Genomic DNA, 23,119 nt, shown 5'->3' on the forward strand with positions numbered 1-23,119 from the left:
CAAAGTATAAAACTGATTACTATAAGCAAGATTAAAAATGCAATTTAATCTGATTAGATAATAGTAGATGCCAAATTAATTGTACTTATTGCAAAGCTAAAAACCAACATACTAGTGATACTGTGGTTACTCTGTCTTCTTGCAGAAAAGAAGTCAAGGAACTTTAAGAACTACACAGCCCCAGGCCATCTGTGGAGAAGGCCTTGACTGATTTCAGCCATCTTGAATCAGAATATTAAAAACAGCAGGTTTGCACTCCAGAAATGTGGGCAGAATCAAGACACTGGGCCAAATAGATTATTCCTGTTCCATACTTGCATGAGAGTTTTGATATGAATGGATTTAACTAAGATCTCTGGAAGCTCTTTTATGCAGGAAAAAGAAAAAAAAAAAAAAAAACACCTCTCTGTTTGTGTGCATGGGGAAATCAATCTGCTGAAGCCTCTGTGTCTGAAATAAAAGGAGTGTGGCAACAAAAGCAAAAGAAACTCCTGCTGAACCTGAATGATGATGATTGCCACTGTCTCTCTGCAATCCCCTCATAATTTGGCATTATGAAAGTATTTTTCTCAAAGGATTTTAATTGTTTCATACTTATAGTGCCTGAACACTGATTTGTGTTTTCTAACTGCTCAAAGCTAACCAGATAGTGTTCTCAGTAAATTAAAAGATTGATACAAAGGCAGCAGTAAAACTTCCTGTCTTGTTCTCTTGGGATCAATTTGAAAAAGCCATACAGAGAAGCGACTGTAAACAAACTCTGTATTTGGGAAATTTAATAAGATATTTGAATTCAAATTTCTATTTATTTCTATTTAGTTAGGAAGAAACTTTTTTTTTTTCCCTGTAATATTTACTACAGTGGTAAATAATGGGAATCAATTTAAATAAAAGATAAATTAAGAAGAAAATAGTATGATACCATTTGATTTGCAAAGGCAGTAGAAATAAAGTACATGGTTTGTATTTCTGTGTGATATCAGAAGCTTTTTCTGTTGCAGTGCTTATGGAGTACCTATTCAAATTTCTTTTCTGAGTCAACATGAGTAAAAGATAAGTATACCTGCAACCATTTAACACTGTAATTCATATTTATAACTGACATTTAGAGGTCTTTGCTTTTTGGATTATAGGAAACTGTCTTTGACTCTCTTTCAGTGTCATGTCAGTTATGTGGTTTGTACTCCATTTCCTAAGCCACATTATATTTCCTTGTACTAATCCCAGTGTTTCAAGTCTTAGCTGGCAAAAGAAGTCCGCTGCAGGTGCTCACCTGTTTGTCTATTAGGCAAACATGGGCCCAGTGATCAGTGAGGTAGAGGACTTGGTGACAAATGGCATGGCGATGATTGAAGTCCTCAATATCGCCTTTACATCAGTAAAACTGTAAAACTGGCCTTCAGGAATCCTAGGCCCCTGTGACCTAAGAGGGAAAAGTTAGAGCATGGAGGATTAACCATTGATGGAAGAGAACAAAGTAAGGGAGCATTCAAACAAATTGAACATACATAAATCCATGGGGTCTGATGAGCTGTGCCTGCAAGTTCTGAAGAAGTCATGTGTTATTGCATGGTCTCTGTTAATTATCTTGGAAAGGTCATAACAATTTGCAGTGATTCTTGAAAACTGGAAGAAAACAGGCATCACTAGTGGACAAGTCTCATATCAGTTTCTGGTATGGTGATGGAAAAAAATCCTCCTGGAAAGCATTTGAAAAAACACGGAAGAAAGTAAGGTGACTGGGAGTATTCAGAAAAGGAGAAGACCAACCTTGCAGCTTTCTGCAATTAGATTTCTGGCATGGTGGACAGAAGAAGAGCAGTGCCTGTTGTTTAGCTCAACTTTAGCAAAGCTTTTGACAGGGTTTCCCATGGCATCATCGTAGACAAACTGACAAAGTACAGGTGGATTACAAACTGGCTGATTGAACAGGTCTTCAGGGTTTGTAGTCAGTGGCATAAGATCTAGTTGGAGGCCAGTAACTAGAGGTGTACCTAGGTATCAACAGTGGGTCCCATCCTATTAAGAGTTGGGTGATGGGACAGAGAGAACCTTCAGCAAGTTTACTGGTGACAAAAAGCTCCTAAGCACTACAGAGTGTTGATACAGATACTGGAGGTCATATCAAAGCATATACCTAAACCCTACCTTTTTGCAGCTGTCTGTGGTAATTCACTTTATTGTTTTCTGTTCTGCAGCTGCAATTCAGTACTCTTCTTCACTTTTTTTTTTTTTGTGTGTGTGTTATCATAGTGTGTCAGTGAGGCCAGCATGCGTTGTGATATGTTATCCTTGGGTTCTGAAGGTTTCCATGCTCAGCCTGCCTCCTCCTCTTATCCACTGTGCTGTTTGATCAACATTCAAAGAATTAGGGCACCCACAGTGTAATGGAAATTTTCTTCTATGTTAAACCATGCAAGTTTTATATATGTTTTTTCCATCAGCAAGGCCATCTGTGACCATCCAATTTGGTGACTGTTTCCTATGTAATGTTATCTGTAAAAAGAATGAACTACTACTGCTTAATCCCCAGGAATACTGAGTATCTATGTATATATTCTGCTATCCTTTCTTTTTTTTTTTTTTTTTTATTTCTGTGGCTGCATCAGAGATGAGTCTTGCAGAGAAGAGAAATGTTAAGAGACTGACTTCTAAAAGAATCCATGTCTCTCAAATTTCACTAGTGAAGTATTTTAGCTTTGTTCAGCAGTAAGAGCTCTTGTTCAGAATACCTGAAACTACAGAATCGGTCTTGAATGAGACCTTAGAAGACTTTTAAGTCACTGGCACCATTTCTTCATGTGTTAAAAGCTGATGATGATCTATCAGCCACCTCCTCCTGTTGGTACTCTCTGTAATTCTGTTTTTGCAAAGGGTTCTCAAAGGAGGAGTCTACACGAGAGAACTGGTTCAAGTCTTCTGCTCCTCTAAAATTCCTTGTCATCTCACATTCCCTCAGAATCTTTCTAGTGGTTCATGGGAAGAATGAGATTGTTTCTTCCTACCTCCTCCCCTAGGTATTCTTCAAGGTCAATCTCAACAGCCATTTAGTCAGCCTCACAGATTGCAGCTATTCATCCATCATGGGCAGTCTCCACCAGCTCCACTTCTCTATCAGCAGACTTAAGCTGGAGGATTTGATATTGTTTTTCAACTTTCTGCCTTTTGCTGCAAACAACAGTATCATCTGTCATCTTAAAGTCTTTGCATATGCAGTGTCTGATCTTAGATGTATATGCTGGTTTGGTTAACTTAACACTCACCTATCTTCCAAACCCTGGTCAGTTTTTGGGAGTGAGGTGGGTAATCTTTGGCGAAAGGCTCAACTTTCACTCATCCATTCACTCACTGCCCCTCTTCAGGAGGACAGGGTGAGAAGGTAAGGTGAAAAAGCTGGTGGGTCAAGATAAATATAGGGAGATTACCATCATGGACAAACCAGACTCTACTTGGGGAAGACTGATTTGATTTGTGGACAGTTAAAATAGATTTGAGTGGTGAGTAACAACAAAACAATATCTCTCTCCACCTTTTCACAAGCTTAGCTACGTTCCCATCTTGTCCTCTGAACCCAGAGTGGCTCAGGGAGATTGATGTTGTAGTCAGTCTGCTCCTCTCTGCTCCTCTTCACACTTTTCCCCTGCTCTTGTGTGGGTACTTTCCACAGGCTACAGTCCTCTGGGATAAGCTTGCTCTGGTAAAGGCTTTTTTTTTTTCCGCTCTCATGCTCTGATGTTCCATCTTTGTGACGTTTTTACAGAAGCACTGCCATCTTGGCAGTGCAGCCATGCCCTGAAATGGGGCCATTGGAGCAGTCTGGAACTGGCTGTGTGCATTACCGGGCAGCCCCAGCCTCACCTTACAGAGGAGCTTGCAGCACACTGCCAGCAGAGGAGTGCCTGCACCTGGCACAAGGAGACATCAGTTTTATCAGAAGAAGGATGTTGTTTTGGCCAAGAGTGTGTATATTTGATTCTGATTCTGCACTGACTGTTTCCTTATTTTGAAGAACATCTTGAAGGGATGGGACTCTTTTGAACTTGCATGCAAGTTGTTTTTATGAATTTCTAAGTTCAAATCCAGATGATCATTTCTCTTTGAACATACTGGCAAGGCTGCAAGATAGCTTTCTGTCTTTCAACTGAAGGCACGTATTTTCCCATAGCTGGCAGGCTGACCTGCTGTTAACACCTTTGGTTTGTGGTTGATGTTGCCACTTAATTAGCCCATATCTCCTGCATATTCAACAGGATCCTGGCAACAGCTACCTCCCATTTTTGTTGGCAAAAAAGCTATCTGGGACAAGAGCTCCTTCATACCTTGTATTCATGTGTGGGTGATGTGAGAATTTTGGGTCCTGAGAGAAAATTTTCAGTGTCTGTACAATGCTTTCATCCTTTGACAACCCTGCTTTCCTTAGTAACATTAACCATTTATCTCTTCTCCCTATTCACTGTGTAAAATTAAGGGCAGTTGCTAACATATGGGATGACTTATCTTCTGCTGAGCATATTCAGGATTTCATATCCGATGGCTTATAACCTCTTTTCAGATGCCTTGTCAGGTATTTTACCTCATTTCCCTGTTGTTCATGATTGAGTCTGGTAGCTGCTTTTTAAAAAGTGACTGTTGTCATGAAAGCAACAGCACAGAATGTTCGGGGGTGGAGGGCATATTAAAGGAATCCGCAGCTCGGGTCTGTAGTGTGAGATAGAATTATGCCTTCTCATTGACATCTTGGAAATCTGTGCAATGTATAATGCTTGTACCTTTGAGAATTGTAGGCATAATTTTTTCACCACCATTGTTATGCAAACAATGAAAAGAAATATCTTCCTTTGTCTGGAAACAATGGAGCTCCATAAATGACATCATCTTTTGAAATGACATTACAGTAATTCATCCATGTGACTCTTTGAGATCCCTTTTGGAAAATTTCAGTAGGTTTGGTTGATAATACGTGAGAAGTAAGGCTTAAGCAATTAGGAGGTAACTTCCATGAGCCCTTAGAGGATGTGCTTGGTATAAATCCCTTCCAGCAAAGCTTAAGGCTTAAAGAAGCTGCTCTAAAGAGACTTCATGTAGCAGTGCTCTTCAGTGTTGTATCCCTGACATCTGTTGTTTGATCATTTTGAGTTCTTTCCAGGCACTCATTGAACATTATTTTGTTCCCAAGCAGTCTCCCAGAGCTCAAGAAGACAGTCTGTAATCACTCATTGCATAAAGGTACTCTTGGATCTTCCCTAAGAAGCTTGATAGCAGAGTATCTACTTGAATGAAAAATTCATGTGAGGATATTTTCCTGAAAACAGAAGCTTTTCACAACAAAAATTCACATATAGTCCACAGTTGTATTTGTATAGCTCCTCACCCTGGCTTACTTTTCCCTTTCAGTCCCTTTCTAAAGGCAGAATCATATCTTAGAGACTTGAATGGTGGTCGTTACACTCTGCCTATAAACAATGAAGAAAAACAGAGAAAAACTTGGGTAATCTATCAAGATAAGGTATGTATTGACCATGCAGACAAGAGGATACTATTTACTGGTCTGTATATTTCCTTTGTAGATGTTATGGCGATACAACATGATAATATGAATCTAAAAGAGCTGGTGAAGGCAGTTATTAATTGGAAGTAGCTTAGCTAGGATCCTTTGAACTTCAGCAATATCCAGACTGGAGCCAGACAAGGCAGAAAGGTTCTTAACAGAATATTTGTAACAGTCAAGCAACTAATGCAGTACTTACCTAAGGAAGCCTAACGATCAGCAGTTCCCTAGGTTAGCTGCCCTTTCTTTCCTTGCATGTTTGGGAACTGCAGGTTCTTGTCTTTCAGGCTTGTTCCTTCTGCAACTGATAGGAAGGTGCAAATCTCATGTATTGCTTCTTTATGCATTCTCTGTAATGCACAGCTAGAATCAAGGGTTGATCTATTTGCTGTCAAAAGAGAGCTATCAGTATACTCATCTGTAAACTTGGTTCTGATCGTGTTAAATGACTGAGCATAACTTGTATGTTATATATAATATAACCACAAAATTCAAGAAACATGAGAGAAAGCATGTTACGCAAACTTAATATCATATTTTAATAGACAGTATTCATCTGTTTCTAATTTATGTATGAATGATATTTCTCCAAGCTTTTTAAAATTTGAGAGCATTATGCCACTAAAATGAATTATTGGTCTTGCACTTCCATCCTATTAAAATTCAAATCAATGAGTTTCATTTCAAGAAAAAAAGAAGACAATTTACTACTAAATCCCACAAAATCCCATTGGAAACTACTTTTGCTGATTAAACTTGTGTGCTTTGGGTAGTAAGAGGAGCAAATCATTGATTTTTCTGACAACTAAAAACTTAGTAACCAAAAGCATCCATGTGTCTAGTGTCATCCCCAATAGATAATAAAACTTACATTCTCTCACACCTTTGTTTTTACAGTATTCCAGGACAGGCATTTTTAGTTTTTAATTCTCACCTCCACTATCCTTACCACTAAAGTGATGTTTGCATTACTTTGCATTTTGCTGACAGCTTTAGTAATATTTGCTTATATTTATATACACTGGTTTACATTAAGCATTACATCAACTGCTCTTGTCATGTGCCTAAGAACTTCTGGATCCATGCCCTCCCCAGGGATGGGAAGAGGCTGGGAGGGGTCACATCTGGGATAGTCATATGAGGTTCTATGCTTCGTCCCCTCTCCTTCCTCCCTCCTTCACCTGAGAACATTCTCTGGTTCTTAAAGGAAGTAAATAACATCTTCCCTTTTTCTGGTAGTAGCCAGTTTTCTGAAGAAAACATCATATTAACTTAAAATACAAGCCAATATAATGTATAAATTCAAGGAGAACTCTAGAATTTTTTCCACGAAGTTAGTAAAACAGAGGCTCTTGGTCACATCTACAGTATTTGTGACTTGATCTATTTCCTCTATTTTAGTTAATCCCCCTTCTTTCCTCAGCATTTCCAAATATTGCATGAGATCCAGCTCAGTTTGAGTTTTGGCAAGTTTCTTTCCACTTTTTGTTTTATTTTTATTACTCCCACTGCCCTCTTTTAGCTGGTGATTGCCAGACCTTTTCTGCCACATTAACTAAGGAAATTTCAAACCTCCCACCTCTGATGTTTCCAGTTCTTTAGCTGATTCCTTTAACTTTAGACTTTTCCCTTCCAAAAGATAAAATTGTCATTAACAATTGTCTAGATCCTGTTTAAATTACGGTACTTGCTCCTTCCACAGTGAATCTTAATGATTGGTGTTTCTAAAACATCCTTGACTTTCAACAAACTAAAATACGAAGGCTGCTCTGAAGGTAATGCCTCCTATATTATTACTTTGCCCCACAATGTCAGAAATAGATGTTGGAAGTATGGCAGTAGACCTTGAACTTTCCTGCCAATATCCCATTGCATTTTGTTGCCATCTGTCAAACTGTTCTATATGGAAATGTGTGTGAAACAAAGGTATGCAATTGAATTCCGCCATTTGAAAGAAAATTGCACTCATTGACATTCATCAATATGTGATGAACATTCATGCAGATCAAACAGTGGATGTGAGCACAGGGAAGCAGTGAGTGTTGCCCTTCAGCAGCACTGGGTCATCTCCACTGATACAGATTTTTATGAGCACAGCATACTGGTTCTTGTTCATCACTTGCAAAAATGTGTAGCTAACAGTGGTGACTTGAAAAATAGCTGAGAATTTTTTCTATCAAATCATGTTATTGCGCTCTTTGTATATTTTATAGTTTCCATAGAAATAAATAGGAGGCATTATTTTCAGAGCAACCTAGGTATGAGACTTTGTCATTATTTTTAGGCTCAGAGTTTTTTTGGTTAAAAAAAAAAAAAAAAAAAGATGAAATGTTACAAAGAGGAATAAAGATGTTCTATTAGTATCAAAAGCATGAGGTCTCCAGTTACATGTGGTCAGTCAGTCTCATGGTTGTGTGATTTCCAGCAGAAGTGCTTCTCTAATACTGTTAGCAATCTCTCTCCACATTCAATCTCAGTCCCTGAATCTTTCATTCTATGGAAAAGTTTCCATTTTTTCCATAAAAGTAAATTGACTTTGTGTAACTTGACAGCTTTGATATTTTACTGCATCCTTTCATTTCTTTTTTCTAACTACAAAGACTGTAGCAGAGCCAGTTTTTGTAGAAAAAAGTAAATGGAGGCCATTTCTGATCCCTGGCAAATAACCCTCTCAATGCTGTTTGCTTAATAGCTTCACTCTAAACTAAATATCTGCATGTACCTACTGGGCATGCAACATATAGTCGAGCCTGAAAAATAGCCAAATAACACATTTGCCAAGCCAGTGGGAAGTGCACTCTGCTCTAAAGGTGGAAGCCAACTAAGCTGCTGTAATGAAAAGCAAGAGTCAATATTAAGAAAGGAACACAGTGATCACATTGTTTATAAATCTGTCATTTTTAGTGTGCATCATAAAAACAAGAAAGGAACAAAGGAAGTAGCAACTGTTTTTCATGAAACAATGGAAATGTAACTCTTCTTGCTTTTTCATCTTAATGGAGAGAGATTAAAAATGAGAGAATAAAGGAAGGCCTTAGTAAAATGGAAGTTTGTTGAACAGTGGCAAAAAAAAAAGTCATTAATGTTATATTTTTGTTAACGTTCTGCATTTTGAAAGCAAACAGGAATGAAGATGACTGACTGTATCAATGTCTGTCACTCTCTTCTGTGATTTAAACCTGTTTATTTACTTACTTACCTTCTACCTACTTTTCTCTGCTAGTGTTTATTAAGTTCTGGAAATTATTTATACAACTACTAAAAGCTGCTTCCTCTGTATATAACAGTAAACAGAGAAGAAATTTTCCTTGATTCTGTCAGTGTCTCATTACAGATTCTTATTCCCATTTACAAAATGCTGTTTTACAGGCTATTGTTCAGAGTGAAAGTAGAGTAGTGTGGAAAAAGAGTAGAAAACATGAAAAACAAGTAAATTGTATGATGCAATATTAATATGAACCTGAAACAGCAGGAATACTCTGGCTTTACACATGATCCTAAATTATTTGCCATTTGTAAGCTCACATGTACTCAATACCTGGCAAACAAAGCTATTGACTTTGCCTTGCAATCAGATTGTGAAAATAGTGAAAACTGTTCATCCATGCTGCAAAACTGTTTTCTATCTTCTGGTGGATTTCCATTGTTGAATATAAATGGCAGAAAAATGTTGAATCTTGTACTGGGAAAAGGCACTAGGTTGGAGGAGGCAGATTTGAATGAATCAGGTGTAACAGCCTGAAAGACTGTTCTAAATCATAATAGCTGAATTGCTATATGATGTTATATCATGCAATCAGTGTATGAAAAGTCTTCTACTAACATGGCAAATATTTTCTGCTGAAGAAATTCCTGATGCCGTCAAGTATTATATGTTTTGTAGAGTTTTTACAGGAAGGAGTTTGTAGATTTCTTGCAGAAAAGGACTTGGCAGCCCTGATTCACCGAGTTGATGAGATGAGCCAGCAATGTGCTCAGTTGGCAAAGGAGGCTAATAGCATCCTGATCTGCATTCAGAGGAACTTTGCCAGTGGCTGGAGGGGGGTTGGCAGCTGGAGCACTGGGTCCAGCTCTGGGCTCCCTGGTACTATGGACATACTGGTGAGAGTAACAAAGAGCCACAAAGATGGTGGAGTCTGGAGAAGCTCTTCTATGGCTGAGAGAGCTGAGGCTGTTAAGCCTGGAGAGGAGAAGGCTCGAGAGAGATATAACCAATGTCTGTAAATTAGGTACATAGAAGGCAGAGCCATGCTCTTATCAGTGCTGCCCAGTGCCAGAACAAGAGCTGATGGGCACAAAGTGAAACGTGAAGTTCTGACTTAGCATCAGGAGACTGTTTTTTAAGCGAATAACTTAGTCCACATTTCCAGCTTATAGAATAATGTTTGATTTCTGTAGATCTGTAGTTCATAGAATGAGATCATGTGAATCTGATGGTTTTAGCTTCACTGGCTTTCTTGGATATTATAAATTTTATATAAAATTTGTAAAAGAAGTAGAAAAATATGCTGAATACACTAAACCCAAGGCAAGTATATCTGATCTAGGTATGTCTTCTGACATGTATATCAGTAGTATACAAACCAGCGTGGGAGAAGATAGAACTGAGGGAAAAAAAGATGTCACACATAAACCAACAACTTTGTCTAGTGATGAGGAGGCAGAACAAGAAATTCAAAGCTCTGGAGAATCATTTACTGCTATAAATCTCTGAGGTCTGTGAATCTCAAAATAGGAGTTTTAATAATTAGGTCACTGAATCCAAAGGCCTATCTCACTCCTTTACTAAAGATTTTTCTTTCCTCAGGAGGGATGACAAAATAGGTCATGGGTCTTCTTCTCGCTTGTGCCAATTTAAATTGCCATTATTCTCAATCTTTGTTAATATGATGAATTACAGATATATTTCCTATGGTGTTACATCTGCAGAAACATCTATCCAAGACAGTGCAGACAACAATCAGTAGCAACCTGTCAAATTTTAAAAGAAATAAAAAAAGCAAACACAATCTAGTTGCAAATGTTTACACAGTGTACTGACACGATGTAAGATACAAAGTCCTAGAAATTTATGAAGAAATTCTCTTCTTATCTCTTCCTTCTACAAGTGATATTCTTTGACATTCTTTTAACTCTGACAAAATAGACCCCTTCTGAATACTGTATGTCTCAGGTTACATTCACTAAAGGAAAGCCTATTTTGTTGGGACATTTTAGCTGTTACAGTCATTTTTATTTCTTAAGACCTCCAAGTGTTCCACATAAATACTGTAATTTATGAAAAAATGTATATTTCATTATTATGCAGAAAATAGTCATAGGAATATTAATTTATTTGATACGTGTTCATCTTTGTTTTACATGAAGTGTTGTCTCTTCTCGTTCACACAGAGGATGTACAAATCTGCTTCAACGGCTCCCTTTTTTTGTAACTCACTATTTGTTATTGAGCATGATGTGTTTCACAGAGAATCTTATTTTATGTATCCAGCAGTACATAAAAATAGATACAAAAATCTTTTGGGTCAAATGTTTGTAAGTCTGAACTATTGATTATTGGACAAGAAACAGAAGTTTACTAGCTTGTACTGAAAACTAGTTCAGGGTAATCTTTTTCTAACATGCTATAATACTTAGCTCAGTATAATTATAATACTACATTATACTAGCTTAGCACAGTGTACAATATTTAACTTCATCATCACTGCTCTGTAATAGCAAAGTGCTTGATTTTACAGAGAGATGAATTGATTTCTGCATTTAGTTGGTAGAGTTTGTACTGGATAAAAACTGTTCTCCAAATTTCACTCCACTCTTTCTCAAGACTGTATTTTTCAGCTTGTTCATGTGGAAGGCATTGCATCCCATTAACAAAGTACTAAAATCCATTAGTTGAACTTAAAACATGAATTATGATTGTAAGCATAAACACTGTGGTTGTTTAAAGAAAGGCCAGACATTGCTAGCCATAAAACTTAGGGAAATTTTTCCATATTTGAAATACTCATATAACTTCTGAGAAGCACAATTGCACTTGCTTAAATGCTGGAAAAGAAGTTTAAAAAATAAGGATCTTGGCCAAGGACAAGTGGTAAAGGAGCTTACTACCCTTGAATCTTTCAGACTTACTGATTTTAAAGGTCTTAATTAATTCTTTTTGGCTTAATGAGCCATTCTCAGCCAGAACAAAATGGCAGAATAATGGGAAATTGGCAGTGAAACAGTGAAGAGTGAGTTTTCTACTGCTGCTCAGTTTAGACGATGCAGGAAGAATGTGGATTCCTGTTACACGTTGAGCTGGCCCAGGCAGGTGAACAGTCAAGCTCCCACTGCAAAGCACAGCAAGGCAGGAGGTGGTTTACTCCACCTGGATTACATCCTGGTTTGCTCACAGGATCCATTCCATACACTTCAGTGGAGGGGACTGGATGATTTCTTAACTTCTTTATTTCCCTCAGCAAGAGAAGTTTTGAAACCCCTGATTTGAGTTGCTTGAACAAATGAGAGATGAGAAGGAGAATCACAAAAATGCATTGCCCTAGACAGATTGGGGATTCTTTTCCCTCTCTTCTGTCTGTTATGTTATGCTTCACCCTTCTTGTTTCATAAAAGTTTTGTGAAAGTATTTCAATATCCATGAGAGATCTGATAAACACAGACTCAGGATATGAGCAATACATTCTTCAAAAAATTCAGTACAAGCTGTTACACAAAAAATAATCTTGATTTAGCTTACTCCTTAAACTCCTTTGAAAAGTCTATTTTTTTAGTATCAGAATTAAAATGATTTTGAGATGTTTAGCTCAGTATCACAATTTCAGTTTAAAGTCATCTGTTATATTAACATATCAAATAAACAAAACTTTTATATTGTTTTTCAATTTATGTTTAGATTTTAATTTCCTGATCAGTTCCAGTCAGGATGTAAAAGAAACTCTAGTTCCTTTATGTTTCATATGCTTTATTTTATTTATGGAGATATGTTGACAATTATACCTTTATACCTTCCCGTTTTTCTTTCCTACTTATTACTTAACCAGTACTACTACAGAAACTTAAGTAATATTCTTCTCCTCTATTTTAGGTGTTTTCTTTTTACTACTTTTGTTTTCAGAACAAATACCACTTTTTATCTCTGTACACATTTTGAAATGTCACTAAAATCTAATACAATTTATTTTATGCTACATTATCTAACAATTAAAATGCATGTGTATTTGCATTGAAGTGGAGTATAAAAAAGTAAATATTAGGAAGTGCAGTGACAAACAGCATAGATGTGTCAGGGAAAAAAAATGTGAAAGATTACCAAACATTGCATTGTGGTACACTGTAATATCTATAGTGAGAAACTCTAAGATGTATAAAATCTATCCTGAGGCGAATCAAATGAGGAAAGATTGCTCTGTTTTGCATTAATTATGTTTTTGTAATAAAAAGCTCTGATCATAGGCCAAAACCTAATTATATTATTTACAAATCTGCAGAGAAATGACAGCATGCAAGCTCATTTTACTAGGAATTCAGTTCTAGGATAATTCTACATAACAGCAGCTCTAATTTAGGCTAGGCAATAAGGGATGTTAATAAATGCTTTGGCATATATGTGTGAACTTTTCCTACCAGGTAAGTATCTGTACTCATTTTTGTCAAGTATAAAGGGCATTTAAAGAGCATGGTTACTATATGTCAAACATATCTGCATAGTTTCTGAATAGAGAATTGTACTGAATTTAATTTTTGGTGTTGCTATGACCCTGACATTTTCAGGCATTTTAAGTATTAGAATCTGTCAGTATATGAATGTATTTCTGTAAGGGGAGGAAACTGAGAAATGTGAATTCCATGTTTTAATACTCTAATCCGCTGATAACAGCTAGTATCTATTCTCAAAAATAGTGGAATAAAACATGGTTACTATTTTATTTCTTTATATCAATAGCCCTTATTCTTAAATACATCTAGGAATACATTAGCTTTTTGTATAGATAGCGTATTTGTCGAGATTGCACTCCAGAGGCAAGAGATTGTTTGACCAGGGTGTTTGTGATGTAGTTATGATTACAGAACCAAGAAGAGGCTTCTAGGAATTTTAATAGTACTTTAGAGAAATCCATTACATTCAAAATATATAAATATCAGTGTAAGAGAAATGGTTAGGCACTCAGTCTGTGTGTTTGTTTCTGGGAGAAGGAAATCATGTTATTAAAATATTCACTGGTAATAGTGCTTGGGGGAATGCACAGATAAAGGTTGATTCCCAAGCCAAGCATTTATTTTCTGTTCAGTGTGCAAAATGGATCATAGGTTGCCATAGTGAATTTTCCCCACACTTACTTGATATTGAGTCTAGAAAGAACTTAACAAAGAACAGTGGATGTCATAAATGTTAAAGCTATATTGTGCCTGACCTTTGCTTTTATTGGTTCCTTTTGTTTTCTTTGTTTGCTTTTGGACTCCCAAGAATGAGGGCAACTTGAACAACTTACATGGTTGTGACTGGAAAGTATCATGATTAAGCTTTGGTGAAGCTTCATAAATGTTTAAGAGAGAGAAGGGTTCTAAAAAATTGATTTATGCAACTAATATTAAAACATTGTATATTTTTTCGTTTTTGTTTCAGACAATGTTTCGGGTCCCATGTCACTTCTCAGCAGTGTGTAACTTCATGTCTTTGTTCATAATAAATTTGCAACAGATCCAGCATTCCATTAATTTGAAAGTGAATTTGTTTATAAAAGGCAGGAAAAAAAAAAAGCTTACAAGTACCACTTACAAAAAGTAAAAAGTGATACTTGGTAGGACAATGCACACTCAAAGATTACCTGGAATTGTCAGCCTGTAGAAGTGACAGTAGGATGGGAATTTTCCTTGGGATTCAGGAGAAGCCATGTACATCTTGAATGCAGAGCATTGCTGGAGTCATTGAGCTTCTTGAAAAGCAAGACTAGAGGAAGGGACTCTCCCTACCAAGAAAGAGGGATATGGAAGATATATCCGTTTAATCTATCTTTTTAACACCCAGCATGCCAGAGATCTACTTAAGTGTTTCCCATGTTCTGATTTAGTGTTTTGCATTCTAGTAAAACCTAACATTAAAACCATTCTCTCTTTTAGAAATCAGTTTTTCATTTAAAGTAAAAGGCAGGCTTCAGTGAGTTGGAGAGAACAAGAAGCCATCACAATATGAAACATGTTTTGCTGATTGGTTAAGAAGAAAGCAAATAGATAGCCCACAGACCATAATTCTTTTAATGACTTCAAATGATAACAATAGAAAAAGGGAAGATTCTTTTGGAAAAATCTCTATTAATTTCAGCTATTTTTTTTTTTACCTCCTTAAATTTGCAGCATGTACAGAATACTATGGCAGAGTTTCTCAGTTTAACTTTGAGTTGTGTGAAAAGTACACCTTTCAGGTGTACTTTCATCCTGGTACTGATTTATGTAATTTAGTGTCCTTTTGATCCTGTACTGTAAGAAACTGTGGAAACTCTTCATTTATCTGCACACTACTCTTAACTCTCCTTGACAGTGGATTTTCCCAAGTAAAGATTCCTGATCTCTATAGTCAGTCTGTTCAGAAACTCATATGCATCATGATCCCTATATACTTCTATTTTTTGCATATTTTGAAATTCTCTTACATCTCTTCTCAGGATTTGGATTTTGCTATCCTAAGTAACTTGTGCCTAAGCTCAGGAAGACAGATCCTAATACTGATTTCTCAGAGGCTTTCTAGGGGCTCTCCATAATTGAGAAAGCTTACTATTCCCATTTTTGTTCTATTTTAACCATTCTTCTCATTTATTGAAGGCCCCTTACTATCCCAAGGTGACTGAGTGACTTTAAAGTCCATTAGCATATGAACTTGTTAAAAGCCTTTTGGAAATCAAAGACTATGTATGAAGGCATCTTTTTCATATGTTGTATTCCTCCTATGAGTTACAGTTTCCTTTTTCAGAAAATATCTAGACTGTTCCCCGGTATGTTAAATTCATGTGTGTGCCTGTTGCTCTTTAAGGTGGTTTTATTGGTATATCTACAATGGAAATAGGACTTACTGACCTGTAGTTTGAAGTGTGCTCTTGCATTTGCCTGCCTTGTCATCCTTTCCCAAATCATAAAAAGCAAAGGAAACCAACCAACCAATCAGCCAAACAGAGAAAAGGTCAAACAATCAATTGAAAACAAAAGTCCACATCTTTCCATCTTCCATTCCTGTGATCTGGAAGCCAATTTGAAGTGATGACCATAGTAAAATAGCTCATTAATTCCTTTTAGTTAAACACTATTTGCTTTTTTTTTTTTTTTTTTTTCCTCCTACTGTTCAACTTTGTTGATTGTTTTTAAAACATTTTCTAGTGGTGTTTCAATGTGAGAGAGATCTCTGATGTATTCTTTCTAAAAAGGGTTTCTGGCATGGGAGCCTCCCAGAGATCCTTTGCATTAATCTTTTATTTGGTGAGTTCATTTATGTTTCCTGCTAGAACCATATCTCTTTGAAAACTCTGTACTTCAATGGTGTGTTAGTCCTACCTTTCTGGCAGGCTTCCTGCTCCTGTTGGATTTTAAAAAGCATTTAATGCTCATCATTATGCCTTTATAAAGTTGTTACTGAAAATCTTTTTATTTTTCTTTGCCTTGCCTGCTTTATTAGGTTTTCACTGCCAACACTTATATTATTCTCTGTTCTCCTTAGGACTTCAACCTTTAAAGGATATCTTCTTATCCCTTATAAATGTTGTGGAGTTCTTTGGTTTTTTGTTTTTTGTTGTTTTTTGTTTTAACTTAATATTTAAAGATCACAGGTTTAGGTGGCTGTGGAGTCTTTTTTCTTCTATCAGTTTATTTGCTTTTTATTTTTTAGGTAGGAGGGAATCTCTAATAGCTTGTTTCAAGTATTCAGCTGCATAGGCTTTAACATTTTGAATGCTTACTTGAATTCCTTTAAAAATATCCCTTTATTTTTATATAGCATTCCTGTACTAAACAATTACCTCACTGACTTCTTCTGCAGGTATCTAAACCTGCCTTAATGATTATCAGTGTTAGGAATGGTTGTGCTAAGGACCAATCTGTGTCTTACTTCTCATCCTCTGTGTTCACACCCATCTGTCATTTAGATGACTCAAGTTGTGTCCTCTTCCATTATTATTGTGGCATAAAATGTAAATCCACAGACATTAAACTTATTGCAAAACTATGGATTCTCACCTTTTCATTGGCACCGTGAATATGTACACGTGACCTGGTGTGACCAGAACCCTCTCCCAGTTCAGTCACATATTCCATAGAGTCTTGGCTGCAACATTTTGGGTGGCTTGGCTTGTTTATACATTATAACATTTGCCAACATATTGTGTCAGTGTTGCTTGTTTAAGTGGCAATTTATTGTTGATTGGTTTGTTTGTGGGTTGTTTTTTTCTTTTCCAGTGCCTCTAGTATTATTCTCAGTAGGACCTTAGGCAGCTTTGAATCATGATTAATGGTGCTGGATATCTTTTGAGCAAGGAAGTAGTAAACTTAAAAGTAGATTTTTAAAAGTAGATTTTTCAAAGCTTCCTTGTTTGCTATTCCCTGAGTCCTCTGTTCGTCTGTAAAAAAAAAAAAAAAAAAAAAAAAAAAACAGGCACCTAATTAAAATTAGACAAGTCCACTTCTTGCTGAAATCTTACTGTACCTGTTGTGCTGTTTCTGTGTCCAGAATTCTCTGAGTTGATTTTCAAAAGGCAGTCCTGCTTATTTTGCTGTCACTTCAAAGGTATTTGATAGAATTTTATAATGGTAAAATAAATGGGGATCATGAGGGTTCTTCAGCAGTGAGGTTGAAGTATATTAGAAATCTTTCACAGAAGCATAATGCTCTAAAAAAACTGATTATAAAGACAAGCATAAGAACTGTGTGCATTTTTCTCCTTGGCAGATACCTGGACCTGTCTACAATTTCACTGGCTGTATACAAGTAATAGAAATCAATAATGTGGGACCTTTCAACTTATCTAATGCTGTGGGAAGAAAGAATATTGACAGTTGCAGGTAAAGTACCCTCTGTACCTTTTGAAATCAGAAGAATCTGTTGTTTCTTTCTCCCTTAGGTAGGGTGTTTCTTCTAGATAATTTCTACAGTGGTCAGAGAGAAAAAGATGATCATATAAATGGATATTGTGCTTTCTTGTTTGCTTCTCAAGCCTCTTTATGTGAGATGTTTTTTGCTGAGTAATCAGTTAAGCTTGATGGCTTATTTAGAGTGAGATTTCAGCCATGGTCTGCCGAGACATAAAACCAATGAGATCTGCTTACTAGTCTGTGTTTATAGCATGTACAGGAATCTAGAAAAAAAAGGAGAAAGCTTCCAAGCAAATTAAGCTTAGTTCTCTTTTAAACTTCTGTAATTTAGAATAGCATATTATTTGTGACATTATAATTTATAGAATTGCATGCCAAGATTTATTCCAGTTTGTATTGATACTTCTCTTTTATTTTGTCAATTAGAATAGACTATGGCTGATGCTGTGTAGCATCAATATTAAATATTGTTTTATTTGAGTCAGAACTCAGTGATTTATTTGAAACAGAACTTAGTGATCTGAAATAGAACGCGCTTGGGTCCACCCAGTGGAAAACAACTCTGCAAGCAACGGAGTCCTGATGGACAACAGGTTGAATATGAGACAGCAATGTGCCCTTGCTGTTAAGAAGGCTAATGGTATTCTTAGCTGTGTTAGGCAAAGGATCGCAAGGAGATAGAGGGGGGTGACCCTTCCTTTCTACTCATCATTAATGAGGCCACATTTGGAGTGCTATGCCCAGTACAGAAGAGATCTGGACGTACTGGAAAGAGTGACTGAAGAACAGAACTATGTCTCCTGTGAGAAGAGGCTGAGAAATCTGGGGCAGTTCAGCCAAAGAAGAGGGATCTCAGGGGGAATCTCACCAATGAATGTGAAGGAGTCTATGAATACCTGCAGGGAGAATGCAAAGAAGATGGAGCCACGATCTTTTCACAGGTGCCCAGTGTCAGGATAAGAAGCAATGAGCATAAATTGGAACAGAGGAGGTTTCCTCTGAACAGCAGGAATTTGTGTGTGGATGATGTGTGAGCACTGGCACAGGTTAACCAGAGAAGTTGTGGAATCTCCTCATTGGAGATCTTCAGAAGCCACCTGGATGTGATCCTGTATACCCTTCTCTGGGTTGGACCAAGTGGATCTAGAGGTCCCTTCCCACCTCAGCTATTCTGAGATTCTAGGGCCTGTTACTTGCAAATATTTACTGTGTATGCATAACTAATTAGGTGAGTAAAATTACATAATACATAGATTATATAGATGAACTTTGAAAATAGTCTTATTTGTAAAAGGATGGTGGAAGGGATGCTGGACCTCACAAATCCCCCATCCCGGACAGCACGTTCCTTTTCTCTCCCTGCTTTTTCTAGAATCCTGATGATGAATCTTAACAGTGTCCAGCTCCTTGTATCTCACAGAGACCAGTTCCATCCTGGCAGCTCTGCCCTTTGACACATGGATTTTGTGTCTGCCCGAATGTGGCATCTTGCATTGTTCCTTGCTCTTTATTTTAGTTTTAATCTGCATGCATCCTGACCATCACTGATCTGAACATATAAATTCTGCTTGTCAGAAGGTGTCCAGAAAGCTCTGCTAGTATTCTCTTACAATATGAGCCTCTTGAGAAGAGATGTTTGTCTTGAGCAGGAAGGAGAAAGTGTTTGAAGAAAGTTGCTAAAATTTGGCAATATGACTTGCAAATATGAGAAGCTGGTGAATGATAGAAAGCCCGGTGTACACAGAATTCATATGGTTCTGTTGATGCAATATTGCTACACTTGGAACTGCCTGGCAGACACAGAGTATTCTACAATGTGGCAGAAAATACTCTCCAATTTCTTCCTGCTATAACACATACCTGTATTTGTCTTCCTGTGACACTGACTGTTTCTGTTCTTGCTGTTGATATTTTTGTTTAATTGTCCTTCTATCTGTCATCACCCATTTTTAGTTTTTTTACTCATTTTGAATATCCCAGCTTTTGCAAACTCAGCCATACTCTGGTGTCATCCATGTAACCTGATGGATTTTTTTACTTCTTTGTCCCCTATATGGATTATTTCATTATTATGATATAGTAGGTCAGCCAAAGGGAGACATGCAGAAACTTCTTATAGTGTATGGGCTTGTGAGTAAATTTTAAGCTTATGAATTTTTAATAGGTTTGAAATTTACTCAAATATGTTCTGCCATTTTTCTAACTAGATCTATTTGAATTTTAAAATGCCAGAAGGATGTGCTAATATGTGCACAGAATACAGAGAACTTTCAAAAACAAATTTTAGATACAGTTCATTAACCTTTTCAAAACTATTGGCATCATTACTTCAGGATGTGTCAGTGCTTTTCATATGATATTATAGACTTCGGAGCTTATCTCAGGATGGTAATACAATTTAGGTTACAATTTAAAAACTTTTGAGAAAGAGTTTGAGAAAGAGATCATTTGAGAAATGATCAAAGAACTTAAAACTTGTAGTAGTCTTGATCATTCTGAATGATGCAGTATTTCTGGGCACGTGCAGGAGCACCAAAGTTCTAAATTGAGGCTCTAACAGCTTCTTGTCTATATTGTCACAGCCCAGGTCCTTCTCCTAAGCACAGGTATTAACACAGCAGCAGAGCCGATACTGCTCCAAAAAATAGATTTCTGGGAAAAAGTGGAGATAGTAGAGATAAATTTTATTTGTAATAAATGAGTCAGGATTTGTTCTCAGTTTGGAGGTGTTTGATTTCTTCTCAGATCTGTTTCAGTGTGGGGATGTTTGGGTCCTTGCTCATCATTTGTAAAGGAAAGCAGAGCCTCAGGGAATGGAAGCAGACTGGACTTCTGGTCCCTATTCCTCAAATTACATAGTTCATTACAATATCAAAAAGTGCATGATGTTCTAATGGGGCTCAGGTGACAGAGGATTACTTGTCAGGTAGATAAGGCCCTCTACTAAACTGGATACTCTGGTATCATGGAACAGATCCAGGGACACTTGTTCACACAGGCAGCTGAATTTGGGGGCAATCACTGCACTGCAGAGAAGAGCAAGCATGACACAGTTCGGTCTCCAATCCTTTGTTTTCAGCAAAGCTTCTAGGCTGAGATGGGATATATCTAAGTTTGTGCATTATTCTGAAATGGGCTTTCAGTACAAGCGTAAACCTTGTTTCTCAGCTGAAGCAATTAGGATGCTATGGTTGTTCTGCTCTTAATTCAAGAGCCACTTGGCTTCCCATGGGGCAGACGCCTCTTCCATCTTTCTGTGGCACAAAATGGAGAAAGAAAATTTCTGCAGACACAGCCTGTTTAAGCCTGAAGTTCAGTGAGATGCTACAGTACATGGTACCAGGGGAATGGAAGAGCTGGGATGGATGGGTTGCACTGGATGAGCCACACGGAAGGCCTGTCAGAGCTTCCTGCTGAAAGGTGCAACTAAGGCAGGGTTGGAAATGGCAAAATAAAGCTATGGGCAGGAAAATGAACGTGAGTTTGGCTGTCTGAGAGCAGATTTGCAGCCCTAAAAGTCCTCTGAGGTATGCAGGTTTTGCTTTCAGGAAAGGTTATCATAGACCCATATGAATTAGTAAAGGTCAACCTCCAATAGGTAGTTTTCTGGAATTACACTAGACTCTATACTTATCTAAATTTTATCAGAGTGTATTTTAAGACAGTATTTAAACTATTCCTGTCCCAGAGCTATGAATATATAGCCCATTTTAGAAGATATCATTTAATGGCCAACAGTTGTAGAAGAGACAGTTGGAGATCTCTGATGAGATCTGCTAAGAAATGAAATCTTTTTTTCTTTTCTTCTGCTGAAGAAGGATATTAGGATGTGTTAATGCAATGAAAGTCCTCTGTAAGTGTTTCAGAAAATGTTTCCTGAATAGATTTTCTGCAAAAAAAAATGTTTATCACTGTCAGACAGGGTTGAGATAACAGATATAAATGAAGTTTTGATTCCCAGTATTAAAAGCTAGTGTTTACTGTAGCTCAATTCTGGCTTAGTGTTTGGGACCTGAGGTTGCTTTATATTCCTGTGTTTACTATATGCAGAAAATTCAGAGGTTTCAAACATACAGCCACATAAATAAAATACACACATTGTTGTGGATGGAGACCAAAGCAGTGCGCACTTTACTCGTAAGAGGAAGGCAGAAAGTTATTTATTGATATAAATTAGATATAACATGGTAATTTGAACACTGATGACAGTGACTTAACAAGATTCAAGATGGCTAGATATTCTCGAGCATTTGCTACACAGGAGGTGGGAGGTACACAATGAATCGAAGATCAAATCTTAGTGAAGGTGGTATAGCTTAAAAGCAATATATCACTTACCAGGAATCTGTTGGCAAGGCGTCACCATATCCTGGGTGAATTTCTGTGCAGGCGTTCGTAACCTCAAGGGGTGCTCCTGATAGAGGGGAGATTCTGGTGTGCAGCCAGCTGCTTGCATGAAGAGCCCTCAAAGGGGTTCTTAGGGGTAAGATAATTGACTCATAGTCATACAACTTAGAATTAGATCTGGGCCCCTCCCTACAACAAAGACATTGAGACCCTGGAACATGTTCAGAGAAGGGCAATGAAAGTGGTGAGGGGTCTGGAGCATAAGTCTTATGGGGAATGGCTGAGAGAGCTGGGATTGTTTAGTCTGGAGAAGAAGAGGCTCGGAGGAGACCTCATTGCACTCTACAGCTTCCTGAAGGGAGGTTGTGATAAGGAGGGCTTTGGCCTCTTCTCCCAGGCAACAAACAGGACCCAAGGAAAGAGCCACAAGTTGTGCCAGGGGAGATTTATATTAGGTATAAGGAAAAAAAATTGTCTCAGAGGGTGTTCAGGTGCTGGAATGGCCTGCCCAGGAAGGTGGTGAAGTCACCAGCTGGCAGTGTTCAAGAGGTGTCTGGATGAGGAGCTAGAAGATATGGTTTAGTAGCTTGTGGTAGTAATGGTGATGGGAGGACTGTTGAACTAGATGATCTGTTGGTCCTTTCCAACCTTGTGATTCTGTGATTCTATTGACTTAGGTGTCTGTTATCAGTTCTCTCAGTGCCCTGTTTGAGACAATATGGTGGTCATTAACTATCTCCATGAAACCTTGATTGTTATCAGTCCCAAAGAAGAGGTCTTTCGCACTTTTTCGTATGCACTAGGCCTTGGGCATAGCAATTAGGCTGAGTTGGGGGAGGGGACAAGTCACAAACCACACACAGTTCACAAACCATGCACATACACATATATATATATACACAGATACCTATCCATACCATTTAGTCTTAAAAAAAAAAAAAGAAATTCCTAAATCAAAAAAATTACTGTTTGCTACTTTCCTAAGAGGATTCTTACTGATAGATGCAAATGTACAATTTACATTCACAGTCTGGAGCTAACAAACAGACTTCGTCACTGTCTATAGGACAGCTTTTTGGATTTTATCTCCTGAAGACTTTCCTTTGCTGTTAATTTATCTTAAGATGTTTTTTTCTAGGCTGAAACTAAGCTTCA

At 37.4% G+C, this 23,119-nt stretch overlaps 1 protein-coding gene across 1 annotated transcript in view; it reads left to right on the forward strand.

Moving 5' to 3' along the window:
- EYS (EGF-like photoreceptor maintenance factor) overlaps positions 1–23,119 on the forward strand; it is a 765,389-nt gene that overhangs the window by 523,326 nt on the left and 218,944 nt on the right. The window contains exon 35 of the mRNA XM_085217834.1: positions 17,475–17,587. Within this exon, the coding sequence (XP_085073960.1) occupies positions 17,475–17,587 (113 nt within the window). The remainder of the gene's footprint in view (positions 1–17,474; positions 17,588–23,119) is intronic.

The sequence above is a fragment of the Meleagris gallopavo genome, chromosome 2 (assembly GCF_905368555.1).
Source record: "Meleagris gallopavo chromosome 2, MGAL_WU_HG_1.1, whole genome shotgun sequence".
NCBI classification, from domain to species: domain Eukaryota; kingdom Metazoa; phylum Chordata; class Aves; order Galliformes; family Phasianidae; genus Meleagris; species Meleagris gallopavo.